The sequence below is a fragment of the Typopeltis vanoorti genome, chromosome 6, assembly GCF_054136105.1.
Source record: "Typopeltis vanoorti isolate ZY-2024b chromosome 6, IOZ_Tvanoo_1.0, whole genome shotgun sequence".
NCBI classification, from domain to species: domain Eukaryota; kingdom Metazoa; phylum Arthropoda; class Arachnida; order Uropygi; family Thelyphonidae; genus Typopeltis; species Typopeltis vanoorti.
In genome coordinates, this window is record NC_143554.1 from 66,963,935 (window position 1) to 66,986,529 (window position 22,595).

The 22,595-nt window shown below is 35.7% G+C and overlaps 1 protein-coding gene across 1 annotated transcript in view; it reads left to right on the forward strand.

Moving 5' to 3' along the window:
- Nucleotides 1–22,595, forward strand: part of LOC150105506 (uncharacterized) — a 226,707-nt gene that overhangs the window by 174,081 nt on the left and 30,031 nt on the right. The window contains exon 8 of the mRNA XM_090394222.1: nucleotides 10,965–11,050. Coding sequence (XP_090250348.1) covers nucleotides 10,965–11,050 — 86 coding nt within the window. The remainder of the gene's footprint in view (nucleotides 1–10,964; nucleotides 11,051–22,595) is intronic.

A 22,595-nucleotide genomic window follows, 5' to 3' on the forward strand; every position in this document is an offset into this window, starting at 1 on the left:
GTCCCCCCCAGCCAGCATGAAATTCTGTCATGTACCATCATTTTATATTGTGGTTTAAACCAGTAAGAATACAATTTGGTCGGATAAATCCCAAATTTCCAGCCCATCCTCATTTTTTCAGTATCCAGGTAGATACCTAACATTGTGCACCATGAGAGGGTTGAGGATTGGACATTAGGTCAGAAGCTCTGGTCGGTTCTCCACATTCCTTAAAAGACTGTGTTTAGGTCTCCTCCCATAATCTTCCCAGAGAAAGTGAAATTTTTTCAGATCATTACTCAGAAGTTTCTAAAATAGAAATACTAGCAAAATGAGGAAAGAAAGTAAATATTAAAAATTAAGAAATAGAGCAAATATATTTATTACAAGAAGACAGCATTAAACATGCTATAACAATCACAATTACAGCTTATCTAAAAGAAGCCAAAATCACTGAAGATATTGAAGAAGAATGGAAATACTTTAATAAAGATAATTCATGAAGCAGTCGTTGAAGTACTTGGAAAGAAAAAAACATTAAAAATTTGGAAAACAAATATAGAAAATGAAATAAAAAAAAACAACAAATGGCATACAAATTACCCCTTCAAAAACATACAAAGGAAACAAAAGAAATATATTTATTTTGTTTTTAAAGGTGGAGTAAGCTCTGATCACTTTCCTTAGAATTTTCCCCTAATGCAAAGCACATTTCCTTGCAGAGATGTATGACGCTAATGCATTAAGGTAATGGTCACTACCCCGGTTTCGACCTTTATTGAGGTTGAAACTGGTGTCTGCAGTCTACAAATTCTCAATCTGTTTTCATAATCAGTATTCCACAATCCTGATATCATTTTTAACTCTCTCCTTTGCACTCTCTGCACTATATCAGAATCATAACAGAAACCAGGAGACAAGACCTACCACAATAGTCCAAGTGAGGTATTATCAAGGCCTTATAAAGTGGCAAAATGACATCCTTATCTTTACATGAACATTCGTTTCAGCATTGCAAATACAACTCGAAAGCTAATTATCTTTCAAGTTGTATTTGCAATCTTTGCTACATGGCCCCTGAACTTCAACTTCCTACCTACTAATACTCCAAGATCCCTAGCCTCATCAGTTTCTTCTAGCATAACTCCACCAATATAATACAACATTGGAATCATGCCAAAGTGCATGACTTTGCATTTACTGACATCCATTTTCCCATGCCACAATTCCGGCCTATTCAAATCATTCTGCAAGTACTGCATATCAGCAGCATGCCTGATTACTCAACCTATCTTTGAATCATAGCAAATAGTTGTATGTCGCTTGTCAAATCCTTCCCAATATCATTAATGTACAGATTGAATAACAGTGGACCGATCACTGAACCTTGTAGTACACAGCTGGTTTCCTTTTAAATCTTGCATACTCGCAGCTGCCATATACTATTTTTAGATATCTGTCAGTCAGTCAGCCATCGTCTTATCCACGCTAACATTCTTTAATACAAATTACAAAAGTATCATGGTGTCTCCATTACCCTTGTCTAGTTCAGTGGTAACATTGTTAAAGAATGTGAGCAAGTTGCTAAAACATGACCTTCCCTTAGTAAACCCGTGTTGCTCATTGCAAAGTAGAGATTCACTATCAACCTATTTCTGAATGCGAGCCATAACCAATTTTTCGAAAATCTTCACCACCACTCCTGAGATGCTGATTGGTTGATAGTTGGATATGTTGGTCTTTGCACCAACATATCCAACTATCAACCAATTTGTTGATAGTTGGATATGTTGGTTTGTGCAATGATATGTTGATAGTTGGTTTGTGCAATGGAATGACCATATATTCTTTCCATTCCTGCAGAATCTTCCTTGTTCCCAGACATATATTAAACAGCCTGGTCAAAAGGAATAGCTAGCTCAGCTGAACACTCTTTTAGCACATGTGCTGATATCTCACCAATCACTATGCTGAATTCTTATTCAATTTGTATAACAGCTGTAATACCTTGTCTTAATACGCCTAAGTCTCTTCATCCAGTGAAGAGGTGGCAGTTAGCTCAATGTCAAATAAATTAAAGATACCAAGAAATTATATACTTAATTTAATCTTTATCCAAGTGTAAGCAAACAAAGTTTGCACTTGAAGTATTTTCAGGACTGGGGCAACTTGTGGTAAAGGTGGTATGACTTCACATCACTTGCCATAGTATCTCATAATGCAAAGCACATCTTTGAAGGGTCACTACCATGTTATGGTAGTATGGTTATGGTAGTGAGTTTCGACCTTTGTTGAGGTCTCATCAGTGGGAGCCAGTTCACCTCTGGGTCTGGCTCCCACTGAAGTCATATTTTTTCCTATACGAGTTGTCAAAAGGTGTCACACCTTATTATTATAATACTCTGGATTAGACATAGTTAGTTGTTGAAAGTTTTTCCACTTGGTTATACTATAAATTAAAGATACCAAGATATTATATACTTGGCTTAATCCTTTATCCAAGTGTAAGAAAACAAAATTTGCACCTGAAGTATTTTCAGGACTGGGGCAACTCGTGGTAAAGGTAGTATGACTTCACATCACTTGCCCCATACATCACATCCAATAATGCAAAGCACATCTGGCTCCCACTGATGAGAGCTCAATAAAGGTTGAAACCGGTTATGGTAGTGACCCTTCCCATAATGCATAGCATTATACATGTCTGCAAAGAGATATGCTTTGCATTCTGGGATACTAAAGCAAGTGATGTGAAGTCATATCACCTTTACCACAAGTTGTCCCAGTCCTGAAAATACTTCAGGTGCAACTAGGATAAAGGATTACACCAAGTATATAATTTCTTGTTATCTTTAATTTATAGTATAACCAATTTATATAACCCATTTTGTGTTCTTGTCCTATCTCTATCTTTGCTGTGGACTTGCCTTGTTCATTTTCTTTGTTATTTCAAATTTTTCTTCGAACGAGATTGGTTTTTGAATCATTTTCACACCTCCACTTTTTTTACTCATGATGAAAGGTTGAGAAAATACTTTAAAATAAAAAAAAAAGACGTAAGGAAACTGATCAATTGCAAAAGGAGGCACAAGATATGATCATCAAAATGCTATGTAATTAGTAGACATGAATTTTGGCATAAATTTGGAACATAGTGTACATGGAAATAGTGTAGGATGCCATTAAAAATAACTTTGTAAAATGTTTTAAATCGGTAACTAAATTATTTCATCATGGTGAGTGATTTTTTAAAATAGTTAGCCATAAAAAATGTATAGATAGAAAATTTTTAAAATCTGTAACATTTATTTTTAAGATGTACGAGTATATAGGCACACTAATCGAATTTGAGTATAGAAAAAAAATGATGAACTAATCGAAAATGCACTAATCGGAATCGCATTAATCGAGGGATTGCTGTATTTCTTCTGTTTCTTTTGTATATTTTTGAAGGAGCGATTTGTATCCCATTTGGACATGCATGGAAGACAAGACATAGCCTACAAAATATTAAGGAAAAAACATTATAAGAATTTATGGTATGATCCAAATTTAATCACAGAAAATAATAATGAAGAAATCAATGCTGATATAGAACCAATAAAATTGGAAGAACTGAAAGAAGCAATAAAGGTATCAAGAAATAGAAAATCAACTTGATTAGATGGCATAAATACCGAGCTTAGGAAATATGGCAAAGAATATTTACATCACTCACTCAATGAGTCCTTGGACTCCCTGGAGGTGTCATATTATAATAATAATAATAATAAAAGATAATCTTCAAAAAATCAGTTTATGCATTAAACTAAACAAGCCAACAATACAATTTAAAAATTCCAAAAGAAAAAAGTCATGGCATTTAAATGTCGAGATCATGTTAGATCAAAAACAGTCATAGAAAATAAAATAATAGAATATAACATAGAAGAAAATGGAATAACAATAGAACAGAATAGAATAAATAATAGAATATAATAACAGGTGACACAGTTTAATTATTTAGGTATATAATAACATATCTAAAAGGCAAAGATATAAATAATAATAATAATAATAAAGAAATTTCAGAAAATCCATGGAACAATTAAAAGGACACTGAATAAAAAAACAAGATGAGAAACTCAACTATAATTTTATAAAGTAATGGCTACTCCCACTCTGTTATAAGGTTCAGAAGGATGGACTGTTAAAAAGAAAGAAGAAAGTAAAATATAAGCTGCAGAAATTAGATTTTTTAAGACCAATTAAAGAATGCACAAAATTGGACCATATAAAAATTGACATCAGAAGAGAGCTAGATATTTACAGTGCAGTGCATCTATTTATAGATGCACTGCAACCATAGATGAGAGAACCCTCAACACTTCTGCACATGGCAGAAGAAAGCAAATCCATTCCAATAATGGGGTAATCAATCCATTTCTTGAGATGAATGTTTGTTATTACGTCAGAAAATTAGTTTTCCTTTTATGAACATTCTAGTTTTTTAAGTGAACTATTTCTTGGCAAAATGCCAGCTATGGTTTTCTCAACTATGGGCAGACTATACGACGGAAAAAATTTGTTACCACAAGACAGTGAAAAAGCCACAACAGACAAATGCCTAATCCTTGAAAAGAAGAAAAACAAGAGCTTTGCAATATCAGGAGGATCCCAATTGAGTGAAATGGATAAAAGTGTTTCATTTCACCAGGGGGGGGGGGGGGGGGCAGGATCATAAGATTGAGAATTCAAATTACAGGTGAGTCTGCATGTCTGGCATTGTGGTTAAGAGGCTAGTGAGTGTTATCCAGAACTGGAATTAAAAACAGGATTCTTCGTGAGGATCAACATGAGTTTGTTAGTAGGAGGTTGTGGTTTAGTAATATATTAGGTTGTTGCAAATGAAATGGCCATTGAATGACAGTCAGGTTTCTTCTGGTTGCTGAAGAAAGCAAGCGCTGAGGTATATGCAAATTTTTTATGTCATGTGACAGCGTCGCACGTGGGTGATGCAATTGTAGTATTTGTTTCATTCAACGAACATTAAACATTGAATACTACCGACATCAAGTCAATCATGGAACCCAGTCACTTAAGGTTGATATACCTTTATGAGTTCAAATTGGGAAATTCTGCAGCAGCTGCAGTAAAAAACATCAATAAAGCATTCGGTGGAGGAACAACTAATGAGAGATCCACTCGCCGTTGGTTTGCAAAATTTTGCTCAGGAGATTTGAGGCTACAAAACGAACCTTGTGGCCATCATCCTTCCTCCATTGATTCGAATGAATTAAAGGATTTAATTGAATCAGATCCACGACAAACTGTACGAGAGATCACCCAGACACTAACTGTGCACTTCTCAACTGTTTCACAGCACTTGGCAATGATAGGAAAAGTAAAGAAGCTCGACAAGTGGGTGCCTCACGAACTCACTGATGAAAACAAAGCATGCCGTTTGGATGTGTGCTCTTCTCTCTTAAGAAGTAAAGAAGAAAGGTTCCTGCAACGAATTATGACTGTGGATGAGAAGTGAATATTCTACGACAATTGTACATATTTGTCGCAGTGGTTGGGAGTGAAAGACGCTCCAGGAAGGACTCCAAAGGCACCTCTGCATCCAATGAAGATGTTTACTGTATGGTGGTCTTCTGCTGGTGTTATTCACTACTCATTCCTTCCACGAGGTGAAACGATAAATGCAGCTGGATATTGTACAGATATGAGGCAAATGCATAACAAATTGTGCCTTAAGCAACCAGCACTTGTGAATAGACATGGAGTCCTATTGCTTCAGGATAACGCCCGACCACATACAGCAGTGTCAACCATACAGCAAATCAACAATTTGGGATTCAAAATTGTGCCTCATCCTCCATACTCTCCTGACATTTCCCCAACAGATTACCATTTTTTCTGGCACTTGAGCCATTCTTTGTCCAAGAAATGCTTTGCCAATGACGCATCAATTTATTGGGCAGTGGAGGACTTCACTTCCAGAGACACAGATTTTTACAAATGCGGTATAAATGACCTTGCCACACGTTGGCAACAATGCATTGATGCTGGTGGAGATTACTTTGATTAAACAGGTATTCTTCTTCTTTTTATTCTCTTCTTTTTCAATCATCCTTAAAATCGGCCATTTCATTTGCAACAACCCAATATTTATGTATTACAACAAGGTCAAATGTATTGGAGAAAAGAGATGAATATACACTTATTTAGACTTTGCAACAATGTCTTTGATAGATGGGATAGTCCATCTTTCTGAACCTTATAACAGAGTGGGAGTGGCCATTACTTTATAGATGTCTTTGATTGCTACATGGCAAAGTAGTATTTAAACTGGGAGCAGATTAATGATTTGATTATAAGATTGGTTGGCTATCAGGCAACCCATTCTCATAACCAAACATGTTACAGAGCCAAAATTGTTTATTTTATATGTTAATAAGATTGGAAGAGGCTTAAATGAGATATGTAATTATTTGCAGGTGATACAAAGCTATGAGTAGTGAAACAGATTTGGCAAGAAGATTTTGAATAGACAGATTTAGTTGACACATGAGTGGAATTAGTGGGACTTAAGGGTCAAAGCTGTATAACTGAGAGGAGATTTCCACATAGCCTTTAAAGGAATGCAGAGAACTGACCAGGGATTATGAAATATTGGACATTAAGCTTTATCCTGGATACTGAATGAATGAGGATGGGCTAGCAAGTTGGGATTTAGCTGAAAAAATTGTATTCTTATTGGCTTAAACCAAAATATAAAATAATGGTACAACATGACAGAATTTCATGCCAGCTGGGGCATCACCTGGCTAAACAAGTGCCCCGTTGTTTTGACCAGGAAACCAGGGAGAACAAATCCTGAAACACACCCCAACTCATCATCACCAGAGTTCAAGATTGGTACTATCAACATAAGAAGCCTGAATGGCAAAGAAATGGAGCTAGCTGAGGAATTGGATAAGTACCAGTTGACATAATAGGATGACTGAAACAAAAAAGACAAAAACTGCTGGTGAGATCGTTCTAAGCAATAAATACAAAATGTTATATTCAGGCAATGACAATCTAGGAAAAGGAGTAGCCACACTCAGTATTCTGTGTGTATTCAACACTAAATATGAAGCTAATCTTCTCGAATGGCAGGCAGTCTCAAGTAGAGTGATGTAGGCAAATATCAGAATGGGGAACTGATATTTGTGCCTATTGTTCCACAGAAGGTCCTGCTAAGGTAGAAGTGGAGGAATTTTGTGAGTCTTTGGAGAAAGCAACTGACACAATGAAAAATGAAAAGTTAGTCCTTGTTGGGGATCTAAATAGCAGAGTGGGAAATGATTGTCAGACATACAAAAATGTTTTGGGAAAATTTGGAGAAAAGAGCAAAGCTAATAATAATGGCAAATACTTGTTGGATTTCTGCTCAGGACATGGACTGGTTATTACTAATATAATGTTCCAACATAAAAATGTGTGCAAATTCACATGGAGAGAAGAGGCAAGAAATAAGAAAAGTCTCTTTGACTATGTTATTGTCGATGGTGATGTTTTCTCCCTGGTGTAGGACACCAGAGTGTACAGAGAATTTGAAATTGGAAGTGATCACTATTTAGTCTTGAGCAGGATAAAACTGAAATTTTTTTTGAAAAGAAAAACATATAAGAAAGTTTTAAAGCAAATAAAAGTTGAGAAGCTCTCAGATGTGAACTGTAGACTATAATAGACAAAGATTTTGGAAGAAAAAAATGAAAGAATTTGAGAACAGGAACCAAACTTTTGGAGATTCTGTGGCAAGCCTTGAAGAAAACCCTGATTGATTCAGCCAGAGAGGCATGTGGTGAGGTTGTCTGCAAGGATAGAAAAATCAGAACTCCATGGTGGACAGAGGAAGTTAAAAAGGCAGTGAAGGAAAAGAAGAAAGCATATCAAACATTCCTGGCAAATAAGTCACCTTGTGCTCTTAGAAAAAACAGAGACAAATGTAAGATAGCTAAACAAAAGTCATGGGAGGACTTTGGCAAGAACATAGAAAATAAATATCAAGAAGGGGGCAAAATATTCTGGAGGTTGTTGAAGAAGCTTAGAAATGGAGGAAAGAGTGCTGTAAAAGGAATTAGAAATGATAAAGGTGACATGAAAACTGGAGAAAAAGATATCCTTGAAGTATGGAGTAATTACTTCTATAAATTGTTAAATAAAACAAGCAGCGATATTACAGTAATAAAAAACACTCAACAGGGATGCAGTCAGGAATACACATAGATACTTGAAGTAGAAAAAGCCATCAAAGATCTGAAATGTTGGAAGGCTGCAGGAGTAGATGATATTCGAATTGAAATACTCAAGTATGGAGGTGTAAAAGTCTTACAGTGGCTGCACTGCATAGTTCAGAATGCCTGGACAGAGGGATGAATTCCCAGTGATTGGAGTAGAGCTCTCATAGTACCTATATATAAAAAAGGAAATAAAACAATGTGAGAATTACAGAGGTATATCCCTATTGAGTGTTCCTGGTAAGATATATGCAAGTATACTTGAGAAACGGTTGAGAAGAATTGTGGAAGAAAAGCTTGGTGAAGAACAAGCTGGATTCAGGCCAAATAGAGGCTGTCAGGATCAGATCTTCACTTTACGACAAATAGTTGAAAAATCATGGGAATATAACGAAGTTCTGTATTTAAGTTTTGTCGATGTAGAAAAGGCATATGACAAGGTGCCAAGAGAGAAGCTATTCAATATGCTACAGTTATATGGCATGAATGGGGCATTATATCAAGCAATACTTAGTCTTTATTTGAGTTGTAAGTCAGCAGTTAGAATTGAAGGAAGTACAGGAAGATGGTTTAATGTTAAATCTGGTGTGAGACAAGGATGTACATTATCCCCCTGTTATTCATTATCTATATGGATCACATTATGAAGGAAAGTGGTATTAAACATGATATCAAAATTGGAGATGTTTATGTCAGCTCTTTGCTTTATGTGGACGATGTTATACTTCTAGATAAATCCACTACAAGTCTGCAAGATTCTCTAATTAAATTGAATAACTGTTGTAATAGATATGGTATGAAGGTCAGCAATAAAAAGACAAAGACAATGAAAATAGGCATCAGCATTGAAAATATCAACTGCATTGTTAATGGAGAATCTATAGAACAAGTGCAACATTTCAGCTACTTAGGCATGATTGTTAGTGAAGATGTTAAATTAAATATGGAAATAGACAACAGAATCAACAAAGCTGGCATGGTAGGAAGATGATTGAATAAATTTATATGGAGTAACAGAGAAATTAGTGAAAACACTAAATTAGCTCTATACTAGTGTTCAAACCAATTTTAACTAATGGATCTGAGAGCTGGGTCAGAAGTAAAACACTTAACTAGAGAGCATATGAGAGTCCTGAGATAGATTAGGCACATGAACAGGTTAGCATCAATGACAATATCATATTAAAAACAAGGATATTAGGAAAGAACCTGGCATTGTTAGCATCCAGGAATGTGTTAGCAGAGCTAATCTCAGGTGATATGGTCACTTAAACAGAATGTTCTATGCCATGTTGGCAGGAAAAAAGACCCAGAGGAAGACCAAGATGTAGATGTAATGATACGGTAAAAAATGCCTTAGCAGATAGAAATATAAGATTTGGAGTGGATTTATTTAGAAGTATATTAGGAAGTTAATAATGATGTAAATTTTTCATGTAGTACTATCATATTCTGTACACCCCTTGAGGGTACATGGTAGGAATTTGATGATGATGATGAGTGGAATTAGTAATTGGAGCATTATGGAGCATTTGAAAATTGAGGATGGGATGCAATATATAAAATTTACAAGAATATTTTGGAATATCTTGTTAACCTTGTAGAATACCCTGTTAACAAGTCATTAACAGGGATTTGCAGTTTAAGAGGCCACGCTGCTATAATTGTTAGGAGAACATGAAGGATTAGGTAATGATAAGGAAGCCATTTTAATCCTTTACCCAAGTGTCAGCAAATAAAGTTTTCAAGTGAAGTATCTCCACTTTTGAAGATGCTTCGCATATGTGCTTTGCTTATGCTGGGGTAAAGGATTAAAGCAACAATCTCTTGACAAGAAATATAATTTCTTGTCATGTATAATATACAGGCAGTTCCCAGTATCAGCAACATCAAAAAATGAACATTAACTGCAATAAATATATGCTAAACATTCATAAATATAGCATTTTAAACCAGGCACATATCTAACTATATTGTGTAGTTATGTTTCCACAATACAGTTCTATGGTGCATGTGTTTGTTCAGACAGATGAGAATGTCTCGCTAACTCAAATAACATGAAGAGCGGTTGTGTTGCTCTTCATTTTTACTGTCTTGTCTTGGTTTGCTTATGTGTGCTATCATGAAATTTATAAAAAAAGAAAGCGAGGACTTATTTGTTTGTTTTTAAAAGCTATGTTTTCATATCTTTGGATAAATAAATATTGTTGAAGTATAAACTTTTTTTTTAACCTTTAACATTACTATGATTATTTCATTGTTGAGAATGTAATCCCTGTTTTAAACATTACATCTATGGGAAATAAATTCCTGCTTATGTTTTCACTTTATGAGTGTGCATTATGAACAAATGAACTCATTTAGTTGGGAACTACTTTTACTTTAAATGTGCAAAAAAAAATTCTTCTTCAACCATTGATACATGTAAAATTAAAGTAGTTATGATTCCATTGTCTAAGATAGTGATCAGGCCCCACATATGATGCACTTTGCACAGATTAGTAAGCTCCTGCTTAGTAAACCATTTTTCATGTAGAACACCAGCATGAAGAATTATTTTGGTAAAATAAATAATCATGAATAATTAATATATTTTGATAAGATTATTTATCTGAAGATATAAAGTAGATGGTTAAGAGAAAGGAAAACTTTTTAAATGCCTGTTTTTCACTTTTTTTTTTTTTGTCAAATACCTGTTAATCATGTTTTTCCTAGGAAAAAGGAGTGGATATTTCAAAACTGGCAGTGTATCACTCCCTGAGTCAACCAAATATTGACACCCATCTTATCGGCATGGCCGAGTAAGTATCAAATTAGTTGTATACAGTAAGTAGAGATTGACATGTTGATAAATATAAGAAATGACTCTGTTATGCCCATCATAAGTTTTTTTTTTTTTTTTTTTTAAGGGAAAAACAAAATAGTGTGTGATAAAAACGTTACCATTTGCATCTGATGAGACAAAATCTTAAAAGACCTTATATTATTCATCCTGTGATATCCATTAAAACAATTTATTTCATAGTACTCATTTTATCAAAAATAGTCAGAATCCACATTATTAAGAGCAGTTAGATAATAGCATTGTATTTTTTTTTTTTTAATATGCATCAGACTTGCACATGAAAGGTCACAAGACCTATATCTCTTACTCTGTGTGGGTAAGAGGATAAGAAGAAAAAAAGAAGGAATCCATTGATATATTTCTTGAACAGTTGAGGATTGTAGTCTTTGGGAAAGACATTGGAGGAGGGTGTTCCAAAGAACAGAGGCAAATGGAATGAAAGAGTAGGAAGAGAAGCTGGACAGTAAATGCATGTTGATTGGCATCTTATGGCTATTATTGTTGTTATTACAGTCTTGAAAGAAGGAGATATGATGGTGGCAAGGTCTACTCTTGAAAGTGCCTATAGAAGAGACATGAGGAAGAAAATTGAATTCTCTGAGTGAGCAGTTTGATTGAATCTGCAAGAGAGGGGTCATCAATCAATCAGAATTGCCCTCTTCTATATAGCATTGAAGGAAGAAAATTGAATGTCTCTGAGGGAGTGATTTGAATGAAACTGTGAGAGAGGGAGGGATCATCAATCAATCAGATTGATGATCCCTGATGATAATGATGATGATGATGATGAGACTGATGATGATGCACCTGAATCAATCAGATTGATTCAGGTGCATCACACCCAAAATGTGTGATCAATATTCCTAAAGTTTATGAGCAGATCTGGGATTTATAGTGTTACAAGTTACTCAGATGAGTAGTTTCTCCAGTGGAAACATGCATAAGTTTATTGAAGGTGAAGGTTCCGAGATATGTTTGTGGTAGTAAAGGATGGGACTTTCAGTCCAGAAAGAGAAATCTGATAATGTTTTGATTGGGTAATATCAAAAATACAGGGAAATGATATATGATCTGTCTTGTGAGAAATTAAGACTGTGTTTGGAATGCATTTAAAAAGTCCTTATAAAGGTTCATATCTTACACAGAATTTTTTTTAAAAAATTCAGTGTCATTGTTTGTTGCATTTGTACCAAATTTGTCACAACAACCATTTAATGTGCTAGGATTCTTGAAAGCCTGGAACATATATCACCTACATAGAGCAAAAATATCACTTACCTTTATGTTATAACGAACTAAATTGAAAACACCAAACTCTCTTTCCATGAATTCTGACTGCTGATCTGCAGTTCTTTGTATTACTATGTATAAAAGTTCATTTACAATACATAGTACCCTGTTACCTTATGTGTTGCAGAAGAAGAAGAAGATATTCTTATGTTTCCAAGATTTCTGTGCTATTTTCATAGTTATTACATTCTATAATTTCCATATGTCCCATTCCTAATCTCAACTTGTTTTTTTTTCCAATTTTTTTTAGGTTCCTTATTTATAGAAATCTTATTTGGGGAATTATAGGGGGAATTCCTATAAGGTTATTCTCATTCCAGTGAATAAAGAGACAGTTTAGGACATTGGCTGCCTTAACTATGAGGAATGTAATGTACTGTCATCATTAAAGCTATGAATAGGATTTGAAGTATAGAGGTGTGGAATGCTCTTACACTGGTAGGGGAAATCTGGGAAGAGGAAATCATGTACCATGAAATGCAGTAAGTGCAAGAACAGAAGCTGAGCAGCCCATTTGAAAAAGGTAGAAGACAGACTACAAAATGGTAGTTTGCTGAGTAGGCTTCTATGCCAGACCAAATCAAATGTCCTAGAAATGTCAAGAACCACCATATGAGGTTCCCTAAACCTTTCCTTTTCTTTTGTCTAGAGGTGAGTAATGAAGGCTAGGAAACCAGTTGTGGATCAAGAGTGGGAGGAATCCATATTGCTAATCTGTAATTAGCTTGTAGACTTCCAAGTCGTGAAGAAGTGGGCTGTTGATGACCATCTCCATGGATTTTTTGAAAGCTGAAGAAAGAGCAGTGGATAGCTTTTATTACCCTCTTTTTGGAATGGGCTGAAAGAAGGCTTGTTTTTCTGATTACAATTAGATTAGAAAAGTTAATAGTAGTAGAAAAGTAGCAGATGAGGTGATGTAAGATTTGCTCTGGACTACAAGTTTTAAGTATAACAGAAGAATACCATCAAAACATGATGACTTGTTGGTGTTTTCTTCAGAATCTTCCAGGATTCTTCTTATTTCTCTCTGATGATAAATGCAAGGTTGCATGTGGTGAGCAGTTCTTGATGAAGTTACTTTGGGGAGGGGGAAACTTGGGCATATTTGCAAGAGTTAGAGGAGAAGAGGATACTAATAAGTCAGCCTTCAATGATGTTACAATGGTATCATCTCGATGGGAGAGCTGTGAAAACATGGATGGACAAAGGTTATACTCAAGCAGCCTTGGCAAGAGATTCGATGACTTAACAACCCTTTGGACAGGAGGGAAATTTAAGTATTTGGCCCTTTAAAAATTAGATGTAGATTTTATATATATATATATATATATAATTGTTATGATCTTTAGTATATAGGTTAAGTGCATTGCTGGAGTTTGCTCTCAAACCACTTGTGTATGTGGGCTAAAAGTAGTATGCTGAATATTTTTCTTAGATTGCCTTTGTACAGTTGTTGGAAAACTATGGTTTGGATAGTATTTAGGTATTTGAGGTGGAATGAGAGATAAAGGCTTTCATTCCATTAAGAATTATTTCTGCTCTTTAGTTTATGTAGATGTTTGAATCTGTCAAACAGAAATAGTAGTCAGACCATGAGAAAGGGGAGTAGAATCATGGAGGTTGTTTCATTTGGCACCCTTGTAATGTCAGAGGAGACTGAGAATGGCTCGTCGAAGGCTGTTTCATATGTAAAAAAATGTGGTCAAGATTAAGTTTCACCTACCAAGAGGAGAAGTGATATATGTGGTATATTTGGAAGAAAAACTCTTGTTAAGGAGTCTAAGATGGTGGCAAAAAGATGAAGGTTGGCTGGTGTTCTGGTGGGTTTGACTGACCATCTCTTTTAAGTTGTTACTAATGGCAAAAACCTAGTGTCTTTCCAATTTGATCACTGGAATTAAAGAAGAAAAACTATTTGAGTTGAGCTGTTTGAAGACCCCAAGGAAGATGACTTCACTATGTTCAACTGCTTAAAATCCAGCTATAGAGATATGTGGTCAAAAAAAGGTCAGAGTTTGGAGTACAATACAGCCATCAAATGAATGAGCAAAGTTCAATAAAGAGATTTTGAGCTACAGATCACACAAGGAGATTTGAGGGCTTGTATTCTCTCATGTGGGATGTCAGTCAGTTCTGATGAATATTCATCAGCTTGTGTATTCATCAATGCTGATGAAGGCATAAGCACAACCCTCTTAGCCGAAGGAAATGTAAGGTGTAGTTCAGGCATTTAAGATGGATGGCAGTTGATGAAGTTGCCAGCTTAGGTTCCATTAGGAGTAATATGTCTGGTTTGGATGACTAAGTGGTGATAATGAACATCCTTTATATATAGTTAATATTGGTAAAGTGGTTGTGGAAGCTTTTTTGTAAGCATTTTTAATGTCTGTAGTTTCTGTAATTGGATATTTGTTTCTTTGATTTTTTTTTTGGTTGGAATTTTATTTCATCATCATGCATATCAAGGATTTAGGCCTAGTGTGGCCTGTTCCCGCCTTAGAAGTCATCGTTGAAGAGGACGTCCTGTTTTCTTTTTCCTAATGGCTTGTACTTTAAGGCTTGTTTTGGTAATCTTTCTATTTTCATTCTTTGAATGTGTTCCATCCATTTATGTTTATATTTTTTAATTTTTTCTATTACTGATTCGTGGTTTAATTCTTTCATAATTTCTTCATTTCTTTTGTGATCAAATAGAGTATACTTTGCAGTTTTTCTCATAAACTTCATTTCTGCTGTTATTAATCTTTGTCTTTTTGTTTTATTGTCCAGATTTCACTTCCATACAATAAGACTGGTAGGGCTAATGTATTATATACTTTGTTTGGTTTGTTTTTGAACTAGGTTTGGTTTAAATATAGAGTTAATTACACCTGTTACTTTTAAATATTTTGATTTTTACATTTATATCTTTTTCATTTTCATATGTGATCATACATCCTAGGTAGTTAAATGAATTCACCTGTTCTAAGATCTTGTTATCTATTACTATTTTAGTTATTGCTGGATCTTGTCCTTTAAAGGCCATAGTTTTTGATTTTTCTGTTGATATTATCATATCATAATCTTTAGCTATCTCATTTAGATCTATGTTAAAGATACCAAGCTATTTTAAACCTGGTTTTACTCCATTTCCCAAGTAAGCAAACAGACAAACAAGTCAAGTTTGCACCTGCAAGTGTTGCAAGTCTAGCTGACACTGCACGAAGTGCAAGACCAAGGCAACTTATGGTAAAAGTAGAATAAGCTCTGATCACTAATCTTAATATTTACCATTAATGCAAAGCACATCTCCTGGAGGAGATGTATGATGCTTTGTATTAAAGGCAAGGGGCCACTACCCAGACTGGTTTCGACTTTTATTGAGGTGTATTTAAGTAAAGACCTCTCTAAAAATTAGGACGATCCCTAGACCACTCCATAGTGGTCGAAAGATCGTCCAACTCAGCGTTGTTCCACTCAGTGACAGGCTCACCCCGCACCGAGAATAACTTCTCAGCGTTGGCTCTACCCAGTGGCAGGCTCACCCCACTACCAGCCAGAGCCATAATCTCAGTGGTGGCCCTACTCAGAGACAGGCAAAAACCTATCCCCAAGCAGAGCCTCTCAAGGCCAGCCCCCCCATCAGTGGGAGCCAGGCTAGTAATACAGAGCATATAAGTATTTTACCAGAACAAGTTACCATAAGGTGTTTTAACCTTATTAAATAAAAATCTCAGGAGGAGATATAAATGTAGAAAGTATTTTACCTTGGGTATAATAAATGTTAAAGATACCAAGCTATTTTAAACCTGGTTTTACTCCATTTCCCAAGTAAGCAAACAGACAAACATGTCAAGTTTGCGCCTGCAAGTATTGCAAGTCTAGCTGACCCTGCACGAAGTGCAAGACCAAGGCAACTCATGGTAAAAGTAGAATAAGCTCTGATCACTAATCTTAATATTTACCCTTAATGCAAAGCACATCTCCTGGAGGAGATGTATGGTGCTTTGTATTAAAGGCAAGGGGCCACTACTTGTTTGTCTGTTTGCTTACTTGGGAAATGGAGTTAAACCAGGTTTAAAATAGCTTGGTATCTTTAACATTTATTATACCCAAGGTCCTTTCTACATTTATATCTCCTCCTGAGATTTTTATCTAATAAGGTTAAAACACCTTATGGTAACTTGTTCTGGTAAAATACTTATAAGCTCTGTATTACTAAAATCTTAGTATTTCTAGCCTGGCTCCCACTGATGGGGACTGGCTTTGGGAGGCTCTGCTTGGGGATAGGTTTTTGCCTGTCTCTGAGTAGCGCCACCGCTGAGATTATGGCTCTGGCTAGTGGTGGGGTGAGCCTGCCACTGGGTAGAGCCAACGCTGAGAAGTTCTTCACGGTGACGGGGTGAGCTTGTCACTGAGTGGAACAACACTGAGTTGGATGGTCATTCGGCCACTGTGGAGTGGTCTGGGGATCGTCCTAATTTTTTGAGAGGTCTTTACTTAAATACACCTCAATAAAGGTCGAAATCGGTCTGGGTAGTGGCCCCTTGCCTTTAATACAAAACATCATACATCTCCTCCAGGAGATGTGCTTTGCATTAAGGGCAAATATTAAAATTAGTGATCAGAGCTTATTCTACTTTTACCATGAGTTGCCTTGGTCTTGCACTTCGTGCAGGGTCAGCTAGACTTGCAACACTTGCAGGTGCAAACTTGACTTGTTTGTCTGTTTGCTTTCTTGGGAAATGGAGTAAAACCAGGTTTAAAATAGCTTGGTATCTTTAACATTTATTATACCCAAGGTAAAATACTTTCTACATTTAGATCTAAAATAGCATTCTGTAAGTTATCTTTAGAATTTGTTGTTATTATTTGGTCATCGGCAAAAAGGAGAGTGTTTAAGTTCACAGTAGGAGAAAATTTAATACTTTGATGGAAATTTTATTATTTCATTTAGGTAAATATTAAAAAGAGTTTGCTGAGAGGGGACATCCCTGCCAGGCCCCTTGGTTTATCTCTCTCATATATGATAGCTCGTGATTTAATCTTATTTGTATTTGATTATTTTCATATATACTTATGATAGCTTTTAGAATATTATTTGGTATTTGTCTTTCATTTAACATGTTAAATAAAATGCTTCTTTTAACTTTTTCAAAGTCAATAAATGCAATATGTGTTTCTAAATTGTATTCTCTTCTTTTCCCTATTATTAATTTTAGGCAAAAGGCTGGGTCTATACATGATCGTCCTTTTCTAAACCCATTCTGTACTTCTAAAATAAAGTTTTCCGAATATTTCATTAGTTTGCTATTTAAAATTCTGCTATATATTTTGTAACAGGAATTTAGTATGCTTATACCTCTATAGTTTTTAGGGTCACTAACTGGTAATTAGTTTACAGAATTAACAACGCATATAAAGTATATTAATTAAAGGTAACTTTAATGAATAACTTCTATATTTCGGCAATGTCACATTGCCATCTTCAGGAACATAAAGATATGGTATGTGCACTCAGGAACTAACACAAAGCAAATGAGGAAGAAAGCAAGAAACTAATATTGTTCCTAAAGTCCTAATGGCACCCTCTTGCGGGCTAATTTGGTAGTCTTGGCAGTTGGGCTAAAGTTCTCATAATGAAAGTCTCCCAAATTTGGGGCAGTTTCATGCACCCAAATTTGTTGAGGTTAGGAACGATTTTTAGAGCTGCTGAAGATTCTTTGAATAATCTTTCGTATTTAAACTTGCTGTGATGAATTAATTTTGTTTTCTTCCAACGAATTTTATGGTGGGTATCTAAGGCATGGTCTGCCAGCCCAGAGCGGCTGTACTGGTGAAACCGGATGTAGTCTTGGTGTTCTGAAATCCTAATATTTGTTGTTCTGCCTGTTTGACCAAAGTAGGACAATTTGCAGCTGCAAGGGACCTGGTATACACCAGGCAGGTCTAGGGGAAGTGGTTGGTCTTTGGTGGAGCGGATAAGGGATGCCAACTTTTTATATGGTCTGTAACAGGAAGTAAGGTCATATTTTTTGAGGATATTGGTTATTTTCTCAGAGGTGCCCTGGATGTAGGGGATGGTGATAGACTTGGTGTAATCTTTATTGTGGAGGGGGGTTGTGGTTTACAGGTTTTAGTATTTTTTGGATTTTTTTGGGGTTATAGCCATTGGCTAAGAAAGTGTTGAGGATGTGGTTTAGTTCAATAGTCAGGGCCTTGTCCTCTGAGCAGATTAATTTTGCCCTGTTATATAGTGTTTTTATCACCCCATATTGTTGTGAGGGGGGGGGGATTGCTGGTGAATGTATCTGCCAGTGTGGGTGGGTTTTCTGTAAACAGAAAAAACCAAAGATCCATTAAGCTGGCGGGTGATTAAAGTGTCTAGGAAGGGGAGAGTGTTGTTTTCCTCTTTTTCTAAGGTGAACTGGACTCTGGGGTGTTGGTTGTTTAAGTGTGCTAGGAAGGAGTGGAGTGTGTCTGAGCCATGTGGCCAAATAGCAAACACATCATCCACATAACGAAGCCAAATAGTGGGTTTTTGTGGGGCGGAGTTTAAGGCTTTCTCTTCAAATGTCTCCATAAAGAAATTGGCCAAGGGTGGGGAAAGTGGTGAACCCATGGCTGTCCCCTCTATCTGTTTGTAGAACTTTCCTTGCCAAACGAAATAGCCTGAGTTCATTGTGAACTGAAATAGGGCTGAGATATCGGGAGGAAACTTGGCTTGGATGAGCTCCAGGGTTTCTTTGTCTTTTTCTGACTTCTCTTTTAGTTATGGCTCTTATTCTTTTATATTCTATTTCATCTTCTAATCTTTTACTGCTTAACCATTTATGATAGGCTTCTTTTTTCACTTTGATTATTTCTTTGGTTGTATCATCCCATATCTTCAGTTTTTTTCCTTTTATTGAATTTTTTGGTCTTTCCTAAGCTTTCATTTGTTGCTGCATTTAGTATCGTTTTTATATTAAGCCATTCTATTTCCATTTCTTCATTTTGTTTTATTTTATCTAGATATTGGTTAATTCTTTGTTCATATAGCCATTGTATATTTGTGTCATTCAATAGTCTAGTTTTATAAACAAATGTTTTAAATTTTCTTTCTGTTCTTGTTACTTGTAGCCATTTAGGTGGTAATCTTATTTTAATGAGGAAGTGGTCACTGTGAACTCTAACATATCCTCTGTGAACTCTAACATCTAACGAAAACTTTAATGTCTTTTCATTTAAGATAAAATAATCTAATATTAATTTCCATCCATGCTGCCCAAGTATATTTATGTATGTCTTTATGTTTATAGAAAGAATTCATTATTTTAAGATTATTATAAACTACAAAGTCAATAAATTTTTTACCATTCCTGTTTAGAGTATGTTCTCCATATATTCCTATATTATTATTAATTTTTATTTTATTTTATTATTATTTTTAATTGCTTTTGTGGGAAATTTTTTATATGCAGTAAAACTGATTAAACAATCTTTCATCATTGGTGTGTAGGAAGAGTTAAATAGAAAGCAGAAGCATGTACCAGGAGTGAGTGAATCACAAATAGACTGCCCACATAAAATAATCCTGCAGTTTCCTCTTACAATACCACCAGTCTTGAGGGATCCAAATGGAGTAGGATTTTTCATTAGCTGCTCAAGAAGCCTCTTGCTTTGTTATTATTGGATTTGGTCCCAAGTACTGTTCAACAGCTTGCTTGTAGAATAATGTATCATCAACAGTGCCTTTGGGAAGAGAAGGGGCAGGGAATAGAAACCCTCACTCTGGAGACCAAACATGGCAGCAACAGCTACGTCATCCTTGTAATAAACAAGGTGGCAGTGTTTCATTGGATGTTAGAGGATATCTACCACCAATAGGTGTAGTATGGCATTTCCTCCAACCAGGGAGGATGTGTCTTTGTGGATCACTGGACACTCCAGAGAACCATTTCTGGAAAACATTTTATAGTAATAAAATATGATAAGTTGACTTGGGTCAGCAGCTGCATGTCAATATTGTGTGAAGTATGTTAAGCTGGTGGGACATGGTGATAATGTCATAATTCTATAAATTAAAGATACCAAGAAATTATATACTTGATTTAATATCCTTTATCCAAGTATAAGCAAACAAGTTTGCACCTGAACTATTTTCAGGACTAGGGTAACTCGTATATAGAAGCTTATAACTTCACATTACTAGCCTTAGCATCCCATAATGAAAGCATATATCCTTATGGTTATGTATTATGCTCTGCATTATGGAAAGGGTCACTACCCAGACCGGTTTTGACCTTTATTGAGGTCTCATCAATGGGAGCCAGACCCAGAGGTGATACCAAGGTTGAAGTAATGCAGAAGTCACATTTTCATATATGAGTTGTCAAATGTCATAATTTGGCAATGTGTCACCAAAATGTTACAATTCTGTTCCTGCTTAAGTTTGTATTTGTATATAAATAAAATTGGATAAGTTAAAGCAGTGCCGTAGCTACAGCTTTTGCCGCCCGGGCCTGTCCCTGAGTTTGCTGCCCCTCTCAACACACACACACACACACACACACAAAAATATTACAGAAAGTCAAAATGACATATAGGGAAATAAATTAAAACTAAATAAATAAAATTAAATAAATTAAATTAAAATAAATTGTTTATTTTTGAAGTAAAACTTTAACTTAAACATTCTAAAAGGTTATTTCTCTTGCTTTTCTGTTAGCAAAATTGTCGATGACAATGCCGAAGTCTATTTCATAGTAACCTAGGTAATTCTTAATCTATTTTATTTAGAAAAACTCCTCTCACAACTAGCAACACTTACAGCAATTGTGAGGAAAATTCGCAGTAGTATTACAATATTTGTAAATGAGTTTGCGAGACTGCATTTTAGAATTAACTGCAAAAGTTCAAAAAGGTACAAAGTGCCGCCCGGGGCGGACTGCTCCCTCTGCATCCCCCCCACCCTAGCTATGCCACTGGGTTAAAGTAAATATATAGTTACAAATGCAATAAAAGGAATGACTATTTTTCTTTCTCAAAGATATTCATATGCTAATATCATGGGCAGAGGAGAATGGATGCCACTTGCCAAGTGCTCAAGTTCAAATTTTGATTTGAACCTGAGTACTTGGCAAGTTGTGTTAGATTGTGTAAAAGGCACACTACACAATTTAACTTGAAAATTTCAAAGGATGTGTATACTTTAAACATGATAGTAAGGATAACATTCCACATTGTCCCATCTTCCTTTTTCATGCTAGATGGATGGTCAAGACACTTGGCTTCTTTGAAACTTGATTATTACAGTACTTATGATAGGGCATTTAATACTATCTGCATTGTCTTCTGTGATTGTAAATTGAACTGCATATGTTCTTCTAGCCACTTTGATATGGGACGAAAAACCTGAGTTACCAGGAGAAAAAATTCTGACAGCTCCATATGTGACTGGCTAGCTCACCTTCACTTGAAAAGCCCTGATAAAGGTTCTTTGCATCCTAGATAGGATTTGAACCCAGGTTTTTCAAACTATATCCCATCATTATTGATGAAGATTATTGAGAAGAAGCTAATTGTACATAGACCGGGTTACCAAGTTATGTAAAGATGTGGAAATGGTGGGGGAGGAAGTGCAAAACCAAATAACTAACATAATATGAGGACAAAGAAGAAAAACTACAGGTTCCAGAGTTTTTTTCAAATCAATATTAAAAAAAAGTGGGATATCTCATAGTGGATTAACCAAAAATGCAGATTACTCGTCCAACAATTAATTGTGTTGGCTTGGATGTGCACTGATTTAAAAATAAATATTTTTTTTTTTTCTTCTTCTTCTGCAGCTTCTCCCACTTAAGTGGGGTCACTGTTGATAATGAGTCTCCTCCACATCTTCCTGTCTTGGGCTGTCACCACATCCAAGTTCTTCATCCTTAAGTCCTCTTCTACCAGCTCCCCCTCCATCTCTTCTTTGGCCGCCCACTCTTCTGCCTTCCTTGCACATCCATCTGCATGACCCTTCCTCCCACATATTCATCCTCCCTCCTCACCACATGACCAAACCATCTCAACCTTGCCTCCTGTATTTTTGCTCCTAAGTTCGTGACTTTCACTGTTCCCCTGACATAGTCATTTCTCAGACGATCCTTTCTGGTCACACCGCACATCCACCTAAGCATTCTCATCTCTGCTGATGTTATTTTTCCCTCAGGGCCACAGTTTCTATAGCATATGTCATAGCTGGC